Here is a 19,247-nt window from a genome sequence, read left to right as displayed (position 1 = left end):
CCCGCCCCTGGTGCATGCTGCAAAAGTGCACCCGGTGTCCTTCCACTGCTCGCGCTTATGTATCTACATTTTTAAATTGTTGTTGCTGCACTCCATAACCGTACTTGTACTTGCCCTCATTGTTGCTCCCACACATTGTTTTGGGTTGTCCCCACCCTCCCTGCCCACTGTTACGTTAAACCCATCCTTCCTGTCCACCATGTTACCTTACTCCCATCCTCTCTTGCCATTGTCCATGTTGCTTTGACTCCACCCTCCCTTCCCGTTGTCCATGTTTCTTTGCCCCCACCTTTCATCCCGCTGTCTGTGTTTCTTTGCCCCCACCTTTCATCCCGCTGTCTGTGTTTCTTTGCCCCCACCTTTCATACCGCAATCCGTGTTGCTTTGCCCCCTCCATTCATCCCGCTGTCCGTGTTGCTTTGCCCCACTCTCCCTGTCCACCTTCCGTGTTACTTTACTTCCACCTGTCCGCATTGCCCTTAGGACCCTCCATAAAAAAGTGCTATGATGTGTACATCACTGGCAGTCTCCGCTCGTTCTTACCTCCCACTGTGTTGCCTACTGCCATACCCTTCCTCCAGGTCATCATGCTTATGCACGAACTATTGGCTTTGTCGTTTTGTTGTAGCCATGTTTTACAGCAGCACGGCTGTAAGTAATTGCATCAAAGCTCTTTTTGGGCATACTACACAGTAGCGTGCTGCTGCACTGTATACAACATGGCTAACAAAAAATTGACACAACTAATAGCTCTTACATAGGTGACACCTATTGACTTTGCCAATACCCGTTTGCATAGGACTTACTTCCTTTTACGTCTCTCATACTTTTGGATGAGTTTCCCCTGTTGTTTTGACTTACATACATATTTTATAGTGAACACAACTTTTCTTTCCTTTCGTTGCATTGTGGCCAGTGGCCAGTACAAAATAATGAGCGCAAAAAGCTAATCCACAAAGGTTTAACTTTGAGTAGTTAAGTCTTTCTCTTGATGTAGCTATGACTTACTCCTGAATGGCCAGGAGAAAAACATGCACAAACCAAGAAAAAGCCCTTTTAAATGACTCCATTGTGCCATTTTGTTTATAAACCTGTACCAGCATTGTGTGGAAGATTTAGCCCATAAGAGAAAAGGTGGTGATTTGAAGATTTCCTTATTGTCCTGTAAAAAAGCAAACATCCAAGAAAAGAGACCTGAAATGTTTTTTGCTCAGGTTGAATTTTATGCAAACATGGAGACGGCTTGGAATGGAAGAGTATTTGGTGAGAAATCAGAGCTGCTTCTTTTGGTATGGCTGAGTGAGTAAATGCTCTCTAAGCAGCAAATAAAATATATAAATGACATGGCATGGCACATAAATATAGGGAGAATTGACATGCTTTGGAAAAATAAACGCAACAGTGGCATATTGCTGAGCTGAATGTGTCCAGTTATAGAAATAATAGAATGCTCCCTGATGCATTGAGGCAAGGATCAAGTTTTCTTTGCTGGAATGGGAAAATATTGGAGATATTTTGAGATGGTGCCTGGAAGTGGCTGGAGAGATATAAAGAGAAAATAAAGATATGGAATACATAGAAGAAAAGGACTTTTTACATCTTTGAAAACGGATGTGGCCAGTGAAAAGGGAACAGGCAACAGACAAGGGATGGTGGCTGATAGACAACTCGGTGACTTGAGATGATTGAAGCACGGAAAATGCAGAAAATTATGTCACTTCCTGTGCAGATGAATGATGGGAAATCCAAACAGTGAGTTTCATATTTCCTCCTAGCTAAGAGATCTATTAATTACTAGGTTTTGCTAAAAAGTAGCCAAAATTCGAGCTAGTTTTTTTTATTTGGTCATGATATTCAAGAATAGTTGGCTTAAAAGTTTCTTTAATGATGTCACACTTGAACTTCACCTAAATAATGGGTGACAGAGTTATTGGCCCTTCAGAGTGTCATCAGTATGCTAATTGACAGAGAAACTGAACACCGGATGTTACTTGGAAGTAACATAACATTTCAATTGATTGATGGATGTTTTAGCCTTTGACAAGGACACTACATTTGTTTTTTATTCACTAATTTTAATAGTATTTAAGACTCCGGTCATTCTAACTCTCTCTAACCATAAGTATATTATTTTTTTTGGCAACAGTCTTCTCAACATAGTAATCCCCAGATTGTCTGGGTAGTTCCTGCATTGCGCCAACTGCATGAAATCACACGCTCATTTATCAAGCAAACCTACCAAAAGCAAGACAAGGTAAGAAATCAGTCCCTTACCTCCTGTCATGTTAGAATTTTGCATCAGTTTTCTTACTTAATTGTTCCTGTTTTCCTATAGCCATTTATGTTCTCTTAATTTTAAGTGTTCTTCTTAATGGCGCTTTAAGTTTCTCTTTCGCTCAGGCTGATAAGATATTCCAAATCACAAATTGAAACATTGGAATATAGCTTGGACAGTAACACTTATTTTCTGGAGTGAGGTAGATGCACAACATTGAGCTATGTCAACTAGTCCTCATACTGGCTTCACAGCCTGTAGTTCTCCATTTAGAAATTCTAGGATCGTCCTAGGGACAGGTGCTCCGATTGCTCCTCCATTTCCTTTTTCTTGTGTTCTCTATTACCAATTTTGAACAATGCTGTGTGTCTCATGGCCCATTCTCCTTAGTTGACTTGTAGGCTGTGGGTTGGCAGTGTCGAGTGCTGCAACCCTCTGACATGACTTTGTACTTTGCAATACTCTCTCCTGTATTGTAAATGTCACATCATTTTTAAACTGAGCACTCTGTTTAATATTCAAATGTGGGTTGCAAAAAAAGGCTGGGGATACCAGAAGTATCAGTAGAGAAGCTCTTCATTTTCTCAGCTTCTTCTAAGCGTTAGACACTTAGCTCAGGCAACATTGTATGAAATCTGGAGGGATCTCGCACACCTCCTAATGGAGGGTGCTTCACAGTGACAGTGTTGCCTGAAGTCTGTGGCACAAAGGTAGCACTCTTTATTTCCCTCTACCTCATTCTACTGTTCCCTCATGGCTGTTTTTACAGTGAGTGCAATTTCCTGAGTTTTCACATCTGCATGATCACATCAATTCCTCGACAGGGACCAAAGCTGATGTTACTGACCTCCTTTTTGTGATGATGCCTATGCTTTTCTGTTGGGGGAAGCACTCTAAAGCATAGACATAAACACAAGTCAAAAGTGCCAAGACATAAGGTGTGTTTTTTGCTACTGTTTCTGACATTAAGCATTGGAACCCCATTCCCTTGAGGTGAATAAGGTTCATATGATTGCGACAAGGTATGAGCAGACCAGTTGGCCCAAAAGAACTATAAGATGAGCTCCTTCTCCGGAATTGGCTTCTATGCTATTGGCCGGCTAGCCCGTTCTACTATAGTTTGTTAATTTAAATTGATATTGAATATTGATGTTATAAACGTAGAAGAACATATATTGTTCACTAGTGACTATGAATCTGGTGAGTGCCGAACCAGTAAGAGATGAATAATTTTGTTATTTGTTCAAGTTACTAAAGTTTTTTGAAGACACAATATAAAATAAGAAGATTTCTTATTTCATTAGGTTCTTATTCAGTAAATCTAAAACACTTCATCTTTTGGTTGTGAATCTAGTTAAACCTACAGGGACTTGGATGAGATTTATGAATGTAAGTGAAATTAGATAGTAGCATATAACTGCATGTACCTCAGATATTATTCCTCCCTTTAATAGAAAGGGAAAAAAGAAAGTTCTTCTTAGCGTGTAAAGCATGGTAGTACTGGATTTGAACAGCAACAAACAAATTCAGATTACTTTATAAGATATAATGAAGAGATTTAACCCTTTGCATGCACTTGAAATAATTGATATATTGCTTTGAAATGGTACTTGATTAAAATTCATAGTTTTAAGTCTAGATCAGCTATATTGTGTTGACAGTCACTGAATAAAGGTAAAATCTCAACTGCAAAAATACAAAAGTTTATGATTTTAACTGAATGACCAATGTATGTACTTTTTTTTCAAACTTCCATTCTGGAAACTTCATTTAAATGTAGTCTTTGGAATCCAGGATATATATACTGTATAGTAAAAATGAAAATATAACTTGAAGGTTTTGTATAAATATAAATACAAGAAAGAGACTTACGCTATAAAATTGTGTGGACACTCACTGTGGAGAAAAAACTGATGAACAATTAAGCGAGATGGCAAAAATTTTGAAAAGCAATTGCATACTGAACTATTCCTTTGCCTCAAAATCTCTTTAGAAAAATTAAAACAATTGTTTATAAATGTCATTTTAAATTATTGTACTGTTTTGCACATATACTTGCACTTTACAATATTTGCACTAATAAGCACTTTAAACCAATTGTTCGTTTTTCAACACAAATATATAAAAAATCATAGATCATTTATTAAAAGTAATGCACTCCACTACAAATACCATGATGCTATGCGAGAGAGGAAACAGGAAATGCCTTATGAAATAGAAATAAATGATAACTGTTTGTCCTTGGGTGAGAAAAACATATCCCGTGATCAAGGTTCTGGGCTCGAACCGAAATGCGCTGGCATTGGCTACTGCCGCTTCACAAAATAAAAAATGTAATTTATTGACCTTGAGTGAGTGCGTTCTTCGAAACAACTTTTGGTGACAGAGGTACCTAGCTGCGATATATATAAGGCTAGACACTTCAAGGAACACCACAATAACAGTGCTCTCCTGAAGTACTATGCTATTAACTCAGTGGGTCCCCTTAGAAGAGGAGGTGATAGGGATGCTGCACTTAGAGCTTTAGAAACAAGATACATCTTGACGTTGGATAGCAAAGCACCTCAGGGACTTAATGCCTCAGAAGATTTTTATACCTGTCTCTAGGGTAAAAATTTCCTAAACATTCCATTGAGTAATCTGAATGTTGTGAGGTTTATGGTGTTACCGTCATCTTTTAACACTATCTTGCAAGCAAATGAAATTTATGTAATACCATCTATTTTTGCTGCAAGAATCTGTTTTTTTGTGTTTAAACCATCTGTATAACTGAAAGAATCGCCACTATCTGTGTTTGGATGGCAGAGACTGGGACCAGTCTGATTAACATCCCATTCGCAAACACAAATCTATGTATTTTTTAAATCTGTTTCAACATAGTTTTAATCTGACATAAAAATAAATTTTACCAAAAAAAAGTAACTAGTATTTGGTAGGTGTTTTTAAAGATGATGCAATTCATTGATCACATACCCTACCTTTTACTTCACACATCATCGAGACACTATTTGCACTTTATTTTTTCACTTACTTATTTATTCGGGTGTCATAATATAGGATGCATAGCTGCATAACGGGGCATATACATAATGTATTTTTCTGGTTGAATCATTGCGTGATGGCCACTGGATGAGATGTTGGTTGACTGTTTTAACATTTAATATTCAACTAGATATTGTGTACCTCTTAACAGTATTGATTTTTATTCATTCTTTTATATACAAAGAATTGGATTTTAGGCCGGTTTTTAGGACATGCCGTGTATTTTTGTATTTTTTATATATTTTACATATATTATATATTTATAGCTAAATTATTTATTTTGCTATTTTTGCTCTAATCTATGTTGCATGTGCCAATCAACAAAAGTTGCAGTTTGATTCATGACAGTTTGTCCTTCATGTGAAATATTACCGTTATGGGAATTTATCCCAATACTTATTGCCCGTTGCACAGTGAAAATTTTCAGTATTTTTACTATGTTTATTGTGCATCCTAATGACACCCAATGAAAATGTCGCATTCACTAGCACTTGCACTTTAAAATTCTGCTGCCGCCCTCTAAGGCGCCATGTGACCAAGGCCTCTTGTAGGCCGAAACGTTATGCTGTCTGTTGCGTAATAAAAATCACTCACAGAAATCTGGGTCTCCTGTTTCTTGGCGGTACTGCGGCTGGAGTGGAGTCCGTTTGCTGTTCGTGGAAACCTGTGTTCATTTGTTAGCCGGTTGAGTGCTTCTCCGGCGTTGAGACCCCTCCTTCAGGAAGTGGCTATACGGCAGGAAGTCGTGACCTCTGGTGCTCCGGAGGCCGTTTGTTTCTCCTGTTGGGAAGAGACCGTGAAAGCCCCGGGATGCCCGGCAAGTCTGTTCATCTGGAAGCGGATCCGGCGTGGTGGGATGGCTGTCTCAGACCACGCTGCTTGACCTCTACAGCTCTGTGCAGTTTTTGGGAAACGTCCCTTGAAGGAGTCTTTGTTCTACGTTTGACGGCGAGTGATATTGATCTACGAGCCCGAGAACAGTGAGTAACGCATTATCGCGTTTGAAACAAACTTTCATTTAAAGCAACATGTCGGCATGCGCAAGAAGAGGGAGGGAGGGGGCTGCCCTCGATGATTCCCCGGCTGGGGGATCTCAAGTGGCAGGTTCTTCGGAACCAATACCGGATGGTGGCCCTGATCTCCGCGACAAATTTAAACTGCTGGAGAAATTAACTAAACGTGAGCAAGCTAAGTGGTGGGAGCACCGCTCCCTAAGCAGGTATTTGGAGGGCGACCATATACCTAGGGGATTAAGAGTCATGCTGGCCCCTAGCTACGACCAACCTGACCCTGAGATGCTTAAGGAGTGGGCCGAGTGCAACCTGGGTTCCTCTAAGAGACTGGTTGAAATCCTGGTGCGCTATGCGGAATCCGACCGCATCAAGATCAAATCGAAGAACTGAATGCTGAAATAGAGGAAATGGGCGCAGATACTGCTCCTGAGTGCAAAAAATTACGGGAGGAAATGATGGCCCGTGTACAAAAGGAGGAGGATATCATTATTAAGAGGAAACAATTTAAATTCCAGCGCGATAAAAATGACTATCTTGAGGGGCGCATTTTCACATTCGCGCGGAAATACGACGCTATGAAGGTTGCTCAGCCCCCCACTGCTCGCAATGCTCCTTCGGCGAGTGGTGCCCAAAGATCAGCATCTCCTGCCAGTTCTTCGAATGCAGACCTTAGCTCAAACATGGACAGCGGGTCAGAATCGGAGGCAAGCAGAGCCAGATCCGGGTTGGGGTTTATCCGGTTTACCCTGGCACAAGAACTGGAATGTGTGCGCCAGGACAGGCGCGCTACACTGCGGCCCAGGGTAAAACAACAAACTGCTACAAAAGCCCCAACACAAAGCGGAGAGAGCGGCGCAAAGCAAACCCAAGGCGCCAAACCAAAGCGCAGGAACTACAACAAACAGTGGAACAAAAAGAAACAGCAGTGAGAGTGCTGGTGGACACGAACCTCTCTGTGATCAATCTCACCCTTATGACATTATCACCTATGGAATTGAAGACTCTTTCGCTAGGATTGTCATTTTGCCCCCCCAGGAAGTTTAACTACGCGGATACACGCATTGATTTGTTTAAATTCACGCGAAAGTAAAAACTAAGAAAACATTTTGCGAATAACAAGCCTCGCAAGGGGGAAGTGAGAACTGATAAAATTACAACCAGCCCAGCCCTGGTAGCGAATGATATGCCACTGCTACAAGATTTGGAGGGACTGAGGTCAGAACATTCTTTGTCACAGAGTGGTGAGAGCCAGCCTGTAATGAACACTGGTGGTCTTACGAATTTCAAAAAATGCTCCACGTACACACCACATATGCTAGACATTTTTCATGAAGCAGCTGTCAAGGACATTAAGGGTCTATATGAACAAACACTCAAGAACAATAAATACAAACACAGGCATAACCGCAGGTATACTGATTTAGTTGCCAAAATACAGAAATGTGGTAATATTATTGTTCGCCAATCGGACTAAGGTGGCAATATTGTCTTATGGGCAAGAGACCTCTATCTGGAGGAAGCATTATTACAACTTAATGATGCTACGTGCTATAGACATCGTGATGCGGGATCTGTTAAGAAGTCTCAAACAACTTTTTATTAATTGTTGATGGGGTGGAGATCATCGGGTCTCATCAGCATGGATGAACTAAAATGTCTGAAAAAGGAGTACCCCATCACGCCCATCCTATATTTGATTCCAAAGGTCCACAAGAACTGAAGCAAGCCCCCTGGCAGACCTATCATCTCTGCATGTGGGGGGCTTCTGGAAAAGACTACTGTTTATGTGGATTCATTTTTGCAGGAATTTGTGTGTGGGCTCCCCTCTTACATCCAGGATTCCAGCGATTTTTTGAGGAAACTCAATGAATTAGTATGGGATCCAGAATTTTTGCTAATTACTCTTGACGTTACATCGTTATACACGAGTATTGTGCATGTGGATGGGTTGAGGGCTACTGCATACTATTTGGGACAACGTCCGATTGAATTTGCAGAACACAATAAGATGCTACTGTCAATGATGAGTTTCTGCCTGAACAACAACTTCTTAATGTTTAACAAACAGCACTATCAACAGGTCAGGGGAGTAGCCATGGGGGCCTCTTTCTCTCCCAGTTATGCCTGTATTCATATGGGATACTGGGAGAGACAGGTCCTCTTTGGTGAACACTCAGCAATTTGCAGAGATCATATCGTACGTTGGTATAGATACATCGACGATGTATTTCTGATCTGGCATGGTACACAAGCACAGGCAGAACGTTTCATTGAGAAGTTGAACATTAACAACTACAATTTGGCATTCACTTCTAATATAAGTGCATGCCAAGCAACTTTCCTGGATGTCTCAATTGAAATTACCATTGGCTGCCTGGAAACAACATTATTTAGAAAACCTACTGCAGGGAACACGGTATTGCACGCCAAGAGTCACCATCCTCCGCATCTGATAAGGAGCATCCCTTATGGGGAAATGCTCAGGATCAGAAGGGTTTGCAGTACCGAGGCACAGTGCAATGTAGTCAATCAAAAAAAGGAAGGGAGGTCTCCTCACGATTCCAGTGACGGGACGAGGAGTGAAAGACAAGCGAGAAATCAAACAGTCCCTATTACTAACTCAAAAAGGGTTATCCTACCTATAGTGTACCACCATAACTCAAGAGATCCTTACATGTAAAACCACATTCTAAAAATATGTGCACAATGATAAAACAATTTTTTATAAAATTTGAACAATTTATTCCATACAATATACAGTATCAAATATTAATTACAGTGCTACAATGTGAAATAGTTAAGAGTGTAAGCACACTTCCATTGGTTCAATGGTGCAAATGTTTTAAACACACAAGAACAGAATTAAAAAGCAGATGGCTGTTAAAAACAAGTTGTCAATGTAGCACAGCAGGCCAGTAAACAAAGGTTTCTGGCTAGAGGGTTTAGCGAGAACACATTGGCGGCTGCCATACGTAAAGCTAATGCCCTTCCTGGTGCAACAGCACTGTTACATAAAAAATCCCAGTGTCCAACTCCTATGTCCACGCAGCAACCTATCAGACTAATATGGTCATTCAATAGCCAACATGGGACACTAAGAAAGATAGTGAATAAACATTGGGATCTGGTGAGATGTGATCCCGTGATTGGTGAACTAATGCCGAGAAAGCCAGCAATTACTTACAGAAGGGCATATTCCTTACAGGATGCTTTGGTTAAATCTAGCCCAGAACTGGAACCACCTAAGGATTGGCTGGCAAGCAGTAGAGGTTTCAGGAAATGCTCTACATGTAAAGCTTGTTCACATGGGGTAAACAGAACGGAATATCTTACCCCTTTCTCAGCAGTCCCATGCAAAATCAACAAAAAACTAACCTGCAAGAGTGAATTTGCAGTATATGTGTTGGAGTGATCGTGTGGTTTAAGATATGTGGGCAGCTCAAAACTGCAAGTCCACAAACGTGTACTCCAACACTTGAGGGCTATCAATACCAATGATTCTTCTTATCCAGTGGCTAGACACTTCAAGGAACACCACAATAACAACAGTGCTCTCCTGAAGTACTGAAGTACTATGCCATTGACTCAGTGGGTCCCCTTAGAAGAGGAGGTGATAGGGATGCTGCACTTAGAGCTTTAGATACAAGATACATCTTGATGTTGGATAGCAAAGCACCTCAGGGACTTAATGCCTCAGAAGATTTTTATACCTGTCTCTAGGGTAAAAATTCCCTAAACATTCCATTGAGTAATCTGAATGTTGTGAGGTTTATGGTGTTACCGTCATCTTTTAACACTATCTTGCAAATGAAATTTATGTAATACCATCTATTTTTGCTGCAAGAATCTCGTTTTTTTTTGTGTTTAAACCATCTGTATAACTGAAAAAATCGCCACTATCTGTGTTTGGATGGCAGACTGGGACCAGTCTGATTAACATCCCATTCGCAAACACAAATCTATGTATTTTCTAAATCTATGTTTCAACATAGTTTTAATCTGACATAAAAAGAAATTTTACCAAAAAAAAGTAACTAGTATTTGGTAGGTGTTTTTAAAGATGATGCAATTCATTGATCACATACCCTACCTTTTACTTCACACATCATCGAGACACTATTTGCACTTTATTTTTTCACTTACTTATTTATTCGGGTGTCATAATATAGGATGCAAAGCTGCATAACGGGGCATATACATAATGTATTTTTCTGGTTGAACCATTGCGTGATGGCCACTGGATGAGATGTTGGTTGACTGTTTTTTTTATGTTCAGAAAGATTTTATTAAGTTTTAAGACAAAATGAAAAAGAACAAGTACAATACAAAAAAGAGGAAGATTTAATATTCAACTAGATATTGTGTACATCTTAACAGTATTGATTTTTATTCATTCTTTTATATACAAAGAATTGGATTTTAGGCCGGTTTTTAGGACATGCCTTGTATTTTTTGTATATTTTACATATATTATATATTTATAGCTAAATTATTTATTTTGCTATTTTTGCACTAATCTGTGTTACTTTATGTAACTGAATTTAGTTTGGGCATGTGCCAATCAACAAAAGTTGCAGTTTGATTCATGACAGTTTGTCCTTCATGTGAAATATTACCGTTATGGGGATTTATCCCAATACATTTTGCCCGTTGCACAGTGAAACTTTTCAGTATTTTTACTATGTTTATTGTGCATCCTAATGACACCCAATGAAAATGTTGCATTCACTACCACTTGCAAATTCTGCTGCCGCCCTCTAAGGCGCCATGTGACCAAGGCCTCTTGTAGGCCGAAACGTTATGCTGTCTGTTGCGGAATAAGAATCACTCACAGAAATCTGGGTCTCCTGTTTCTTGGCGGTACTGCTGCTGGAGTTGAGTCCATTTGCTGTTCGTGGAAACCTGTATCTATATATATATATATATATATATATACCTACATGCCTACATGTGGGGTGGTGGGAGGAACATGTCCTCATGGGGTCACTTGCTACCAGGTTTCCCAACAGAATAGCCCACTTTTGGCGTTTTATAGATGATATCTGTATGATTTGGAGGGGATCAGAAGAGTCAGCTACTGAATTTGTGAGAGTCATTAAGGATAATCAACTTAATCTTAAATTTACGTCACAGATCAGAAGAGTGATGATCCAATTCTTGGACGTTGAGATCCATGTCCAGAATGAAAAACTACATACTAGACTCCATAGAAAGCCCACGGCGGGCAATTCTATATTGCACGCCGGGAGTGCACACCCAGGTCACCTCGTGAAAAGTATTCCTTATGGGGAATTTCTACGTATCCGAAGGATATGTAGTTCTGAGGTTGACTTGAACAAATGTCAAACAGAGGCGTTTCAGAGATTTGTTGCTAGAGGCTATCACACTACTGCCCTCAGAGAGGCTTTAAACAAAGCAAATGAGTTGAACCGGGATGAATATCTGAATTCTACCAAAGCCATCAGTATAAGACAAGAACCCAAGTCTGAAGTCCCTGATAGAATCAGCATGATTACTACCTTTAACAGTGAGGAAAGGAAAGTGAGAGGCATTCTCAGGAAACACTGGCCTTTGTTCAAAACGGATATAAGTGTGGCTCCCTTACTACCTGAGGAACCAACAGTAACCTTTAGAAGGGCACCCTCTATGCGGGATGCCCTAGTTAGATCAAGCCCTGAGGTTATCCCCAAGAAAAATTGGTTATCTGAGAAACCAGGATTTTATAAATGCATCTCTTGCAGAGCTTGTAAATTCGGCGTTTCCACCAAGGAATACAAGTCTGCATTTGATCCATCTCCCATCTTGATAAAGGGGCTCTACACTTGCCGGACAGATTTTGTAGTTTATGTGCTCCAATGTACTTGCGGGCTCAAGTACGTTGGAAGCACTAAACTACAGGCCTTCAACCGCATCCTCCAACATCTCAGGGCCATCATCAACTCTGATGAGAATTACCCGGTCGCACGTCATTTTGGTTTGGTCCATCAGAGGAATGTGAATGATTTGAGCTATTTTATCATTGACGGAGTTCCCAAGAATATCAGGGGTGGTAATAGAGAAAAATCTCTCAGGCAGTTGGAGAGCAAGTATATCTTGCTACTAGATACGAGAATCCCCAATGGGTTAAACACGGGAGAGGACCTTCATTGTTTTTTATAAAACCTTTTCATTAAGTTTGGCCAGACATTTATAAGGGTCATCTTTCAATCTGTAACATAGTTATAATCCTCCTCTAGTTTAACAGTAAACCTAGTATGACCACATGGAGGACTATTTAGTAGTCCTTTGAGTAGACTGGTAGATCATTCTCCCTGTATCCATCATGTGTTGTTTACTTTGTACAACTGCTGTTTGCATTCTACTTCCCCCGTTCTGAGATCACCAATAGCCTTACACAAACAGGTCATAGATGAATTTATGAGAGGGGGTATGACTGGTCCGTTCTGGGTTGTATTGTTCAGCTCACAGCATATTGTATCTCAATGGGGTGATAAATAGGGCACTATGTCCTAATGCTGGGTCCCAAAGAATATGTTTTCAATATAAATTGGGGATCCTTGTCTGTAAATCGATGCATATACACTGTATGTATAGGGTTATAGGTAGTTCAAAATAATGGTTCCATAACATGTAAACCTCCTAAATGGCGTAACATGGTTTTTCTTGAGCCCTCCCCCCAAGCTTCCCCGCTTTTTTCTTTTTAATATTTCAGCCACTAACATATGAGTTACTTAAGGGTCAGGGATCTGACTCTTATTTTGGCTGAAATTGCACTTGGCACTTTAAACTTTGCACGAGGGTTTGCACTTAAGGGTCAGAATCAGTTAGCACTAGCACTTTAAAGGGCGACATTGATTGTACATGTTGATTTGCACTGTCATCCTGCAGACCAGGGATTCGAATATCGAATTAAAAATGTATATTATGCTGTATATAAAGAAGTCATGAATTTAGCAGATCTGCAGCTTGTAAATATGAAAAAAATATTATTTTTTATAATTATGGCAATGTATTATACTTATGCATTTGTTATTCAAATTGTACATAATCATTTTTAACATTTGTAAATATGGGTCTGTTTTCTAATCTGGATGAACTACAATGTAAGTGTTTTCTCAGTTGCTATTAATGTACACGCCCCGTTTTTGTGTTAATTAGGCACCCTATATATGCACTTTCATGGGTTCTGTCTGGCATGTGATCAAGGTCACCGTGGAGTGACCGAAACGCGTCGTGCTGGCGATTGCGTGATAATAAACCACCTTTGAAATCACCTCTTGCGCTGTGGAGTGGTCTGTACCTGTGGGTTCCGTTGGTTGCTTACGGAATTCTTGTCCTTTTGGAGTAAACGGAGCAGGACTGTGAATCGTGTATATGTATATATATATATATATATATATATATTTTATAGTTGGGTAAGAAGGTCAGTGACAGCATTAACGTTTTGAACAAAAAAAAAAAATTCACCAGTTGTAGGTAGCAGAGCTAACTATAACTTGCGCTCCCACAATGCACTCCTTATGACCTCGCATATTACATCAGTGACATTACTCATGACATCTCTGATGGCATCATCCACAGAACCATACACATATCCACTCGGATACCCACACAACTCATATACCCACTTACACACTCATACACCCGCTCAAACACCTACCCATTCATGCATACAGCCACTCACTTACCCATACACCTTCTCACACAGCCGTACACTTACCCATACACCTAAACACAGCCACTCACTCACCCATTAAGTCACTTAACCGTACAGCCGCTCAACACAGCCACTCACTCACCTATACAACTACTCATGCACACTCTCACATAACCATTTTATACCCATTCACACATCCTTACAATTGCTCACACCACCACTCACCGATACAGCCATTCAGAAAGACGTGCTCTTCAATACAGCCACTCACACCCACTCAGTTAACCAAACACCCATTCAAACAGCCATTCACTCTCTCATATAGCCTCATATAGCCACTTATAAACTGTTGTGAATGTATCGAGGACCCTCATTAAATATTCCCGATTTATGCCCTTATGTGGTTATAACAAATCCTATCCTTATAAAGGCATAAGAATCATATCCATATTTAGTAATAGCCAATGCAGTCCAAATACGGCAAGGCTACTTCCTTAGACTCCTAGAAAGTACAAGGCGTTCATTAAACAAGCCAAACCTCCAGCAGCCCGGGAATTCCCCCTGCTTTTTGTTTTGATTTGTCCTAGAACTCCTGCGAGTCCTGAAAGAACTGCCAGTTCTTAGTGACAGTTCCTATTGACGTCTTATGTCCAACCTTACGTCAAACACGGCACCTTCCAGGTATAAATATACCAGCATTTGCCTTAAGCAACACATGGTGGTTTGGAGCAGAGCGGCTATCTACTTACCCAAAGCCCAGCTGATGCGAGTGCCGAAGGAAGCCGTCCCTCCCATTCAACGCACTGAGAAAGACGCTGTCTTTTCTCCTGCCGAGAAAATCCAGCTCCAGTGTTTCCAGTCACCCTTGCGGGTTACTGGGAGATTGAGTCCTGAGAACGAGATAGAAGACCTCCTTCATTCTAAAACCAAGGTACGAAGCTTTATTAGATCCTTAGAGAATTCTTGATTCAGATTCTTGGCAAAACTAACTTAACTTAAACTGCAACTCCCTTACTCCTTCCCATGTACTAGGCTTAGGTTAGGTACACTGGGGTAGGCATAATTTAGAAGCACCAGTTGAGTACGTTTAGTCAAACTTTTATCTTTGTATGTATTGTATATATTTTATCCGTATCATATGGCTCAGAAACCATATCAATGCTTTTACAGTATTATTTCATAATACTCCTTTTACTGTACGCACTTTACTTTATGACAAGTATTGCAATTGTGGCAATTTACTTCTCTTGCATGAGAAAGAAGACTGCTCAATAAATAACAACTTTTATTGGAAACGCCCGTCTCTCTATTTCTCTGCACTCCGGTGAAACCAAGTATGCACGATTGACTGAGTGAAATAGCTATCTATTGTTTTCACACGACTCTAAAGATATACTCCTTATTCTGGAGGGAGCAAAGTTGTCCTGTTTATGCGGTTGTCAGATACTAATCCCTTCTTGTCTAATCAGGGAAGGTAACTCCTTCCTGTTCATTCCAGAAAGTTTCTAGTGACCTCTGAGCTAGCTGGCATACCTAATAAGTCTAACATATTCAGAACAGACCCAGTCGACCTCAGTCCTACGTCTAAACTACTGTTTGTTATTCCAATGCGCAGAGCCTATTGGGAATATAGGAACTACACTACAAACCCAGTCAGTCACCCATGCAGCCACTACAGTCACCCTTACAGCCACTCACTCTTACTCCCACTCACTCACTCACCAATACAGCTATTCACACAGCTGCTCACACACTCGTACAGCTACTTACACACCCACGTATTCACCAATACCGCCACTCACACACCAATACAACCACTCACACACCAATACAACCCCTCACACACCAATACAACCCCTCGCACACCAATACAACCCCTCGCACACCAATACAACCCCTCGCACACCAATACAACCCCTCGCACACCAATACAACCCCTCGCACACCAATACAACCCCTCGCACACCAATACAACCCCTCGCACACCAATACAACCCCTCGCACACCAATACAACCCCTCACACACCAATACAACCCCTCACACACCAATACAACCACGCACACATGTATAGAGTCACACAACCACCCAGGTCATATGTGTTAGAAATAGAATCACTTATTAGTAGTACAGAGACAATTGTAATTTCATGTATGTAGTGGCTTAATATATAACTAAGGTTCAGAAACACTTGCAAAATACTTACACTCACTGGATGATCAGTGATGTCAATAGTGATGTCATTTGAGATGTTATCAATGATGTCCTCAGTGATGCCACTGACCATGTCATGAGTGATGTAATATGTGAGGTCATAAGCAGTGCATTGGCGGCGTAAGTTATAGTTAGCCCAGGTAAATATAACTGCTAAATTTCACTGGTTTTATACGAGTAAAATCTGAGTCTTAACTAGAACGTCCCTGAAACCTTGGGTTTATCAGTGAATTTTGAAGTTTTTTAAAAATTGTATTACCTAACTATAACGTCCCTGTAACCTTGTGTTTTTTTCAATAATATTTTTAAATCTCTAAAGTCACAGATCTGTCGATTTTCTGCAAAACTCTTTAAAAATAAAAAAGATGCAAAGTGATCATGGTGGCATAGTCTGTTGAAAGCACCACAACTAAAAAGTAAGTGGTGCTAGACTTTAGGTGTAGGCCAGCAGCTCAATTCTGGAAGAATCGATCTTGAGGTAAAATGTCGTAAGGAGCAAGCAAATCTTCAGGTGGTGGGGGCCATTGAACAACAATGGTATTGCATTTGATTTTGTACCATCTGTGTTTTGATGCTTATCATACCCATTGCAGGGGCAAGGTTCACAGAAGCACCATTTAAAGACTGATTCATGCGAATTCCAACTGAATTCTCAAATATATCAAGTAACATTAAGAAAACCATGTGGTGAGAAAAAATGTTTCCCATCCAGCCTCTGAGTAAAGAGGGATTAAGAAAGATCAGCTTGATATCAAATGATATATATTTTACAAAAACAAGGGAACCCAATTTTTATGGTCTCGGGCCTTGGGTGCAAAGCATTTTACAGGAACAGCAGTCCCTAACAAACAACAATTTGTTAAGAAAATTCATATAGAGATACAATGATGTCTATATTTATCTGTCCAGCTGGACATGATCATTTAATATATGGAAGTAAAAGAACAACATAAAAGTGGGAATATATACAACATTAAAAAGAGAGAACTCAGGCATTCCGAGTAACATGGCCAAAAACACAATTCATCAGTTAGGCCAACGAAAATACATTGCAACACCCTAGCACTTAGTAATAAGGGATATAAGGTTGTTTCAGAGTGCGAGAAGTTGATGTTTTGATCCCACTTGTATTTTGTTCATTTAATTCCTTATATTAAATGATCATGTCCAGCTGGACAGATAAATATAGACATTATATCTATATGATTTTTCTCAACACTTTTTTTTTTTGTTAGGGACCGATGTTCCCCAAAAATAAAATTATATCATTATGGCTTGCCAAGGAAACTTGAAATGTTTCCCAGGGGAATTATCAGGTGCCATCAGATGCCGCAAGTAGTGTGGCCAGACACATCTGCACAAGGATCACTGCTGCAACCTTTCTCCCCTGCCTTTTTAAACCTTATGGTTCAGTAACTGTCAGTGTGAAACCCCAGGGTAACATGTAAGTAAGCATTAATCGGACTATATTTCTTTGTGTTGAATCTGTGTTTTTGCTTTCAGGTTTATAATTCTCAAGGGGATTTGGGTATTGATTTTCATATATATATATATATATATATATATATATATATATATATATATATATATATATATATATATATATATATATATATATTCTGATCTCTATTTCCGTAATATTTGATGGAGATTGTTTATAAGAAGAACAAACTTGTGAGCAATGTCTTGTTGTAAACTAGTACTGTAATTTGTAGTTCATAGTGGTCCAGAGGAGTGCTCTCATTTAGCAGGTCAAACAGGTTGCTATTTATCAATTGATGTATGTGGTTAATAGAGCTTCTGCAAATTATTAAAAATTTCATTTATATTTTGGTGCAATATTTGAAACCAAAGTCATGCCAATATTCATGATGTCTGTGAGTAATTTGGCTTAATGATTATTTGAGGGCAGTGTGGTTAATTAATTTGGATGTAAAGTTCATTGTCTGCAAAGAGAAGGGTATTTATAGTGGTTGATGTACAGTATATTCGTTTTCTCACTGCGTACACATTGAGGGGAGAAAGACTGCAAATTCAGATTGCATTGCCAGCTGAATTGGAAACCCAGTTTGGTTCTTAAATATATTCAATCTCATTGTGAAAGCTACTTGACTTATGATGTTTACATTTCTTAACAAGTTTACCTTAATCAAAAAGGTGCCTGGTAGAAACGTTTCCAATTGGAAAGAATCCCTCATCAAAAATAATCATGTCGGACAGCTCAGTGGTTAACATACAGTGATTACAACAATTTCCTGACCTGTCTCTTAGCAAATGCTTTTTAACAGATAAAAGCATTTGGTTAATCTTTTAAATTGTGTGAAATATGTATATATTGCTGGGAGGAATAAGGCATGTGATTCTTTGAGGTACTAGCAGCACTTATGTTAACTTTTCTCAGAACCTCTGGAAAAAATGTATATTTGTTAATATTATTTCTATTTTAACAAAAAGTTAACCAGTGTCTCTGTGGAATTTGTAACCTGCATTTTGTTACTTTTGTTCACTAAGAGCATCATTCAAGACTTGAAGAAAAACTTTGAGATTGTGAAGTTAGTGACTGCAAGCCTGGTCTCTTGCCATCGACTTGCTGTTTCTTCAGCAGGCCCTGGAGGCTTAGTTGGCTCGACATTAGTGGATGGCCGATACACGTACCGGGAGGTATGTCGTTAATGATTTCTTCTATCATGTTGTCTATTGGGTCAGCATGAGGCTTTCTATCATGCAATATCTAATGCTGGGAAAATGTAAAAATAAGTCTGCAATACTTTCCTTGTAACATTCAAGGTATTAGTTTTAAACCCTCCAGACTTCCCATGTTTAGGTAGTCCTAACTCCTAAATCCTTGCTTCCTAATTGTTTTAGACTCCGCTATTGGGCCGCTGCTGCACCCCAGAGACCGGTCACCGTGCCGGCACAACTACTCTCGAGTAATACCAGGATATTCGCAACCATCTAGGCTAGCCTTGTGCACCCACAACTGCGCCGAGTTTCCACCCCGCGCTCCGCCTTGATTATTATCTACCCTTTAAGCCCCTGGGCATATTA

The 19,247-nt window shown here is 39.9% G+C and overlaps 1 protein-coding gene across 3 annotated transcripts in view; it reads left to right on the top strand.

Moving 5' to 3' along the window:
• The window catches only part of USP24 (ubiquitin specific peptidase 24), a 1,909,144-nt gene that overhangs the window by 316,000 nt on the left and 1,573,897 nt on the right, over positions 1-19,247 (top strand). For all 3 annotated transcript variants that reach the window (XM_086952711.1, XM_086952716.1, XM_086952707.1), the window contains exons 16-17: positions 2,147-2,254; positions 18,711-18,860. In XM_086952711.1, the coding sequence (XP_086808837.1) occupies positions 2,147-2,254; positions 18,711-18,860 (258 nt within the window). The remainder of the gene's footprint in view (positions 1-2,146; positions 2,255-18,710; positions 18,861-19,247) is intronic.

Source organism: Lissotriton vulgaris, chromosome 1_1 (genome assembly GCF_964263255.1).
Source record: "Lissotriton vulgaris chromosome 1_1, aLisVul1.2, whole genome shotgun sequence".
NCBI classification, from domain to species: domain Eukaryota; kingdom Metazoa; phylum Chordata; class Amphibia; order Caudata; family Salamandridae; genus Lissotriton; species Lissotriton vulgaris.
The sequence above is the reverse complement of the archived record's forward strand: the minus strand, read 5'-3'. Positions and strand labels throughout refer to the sequence as shown.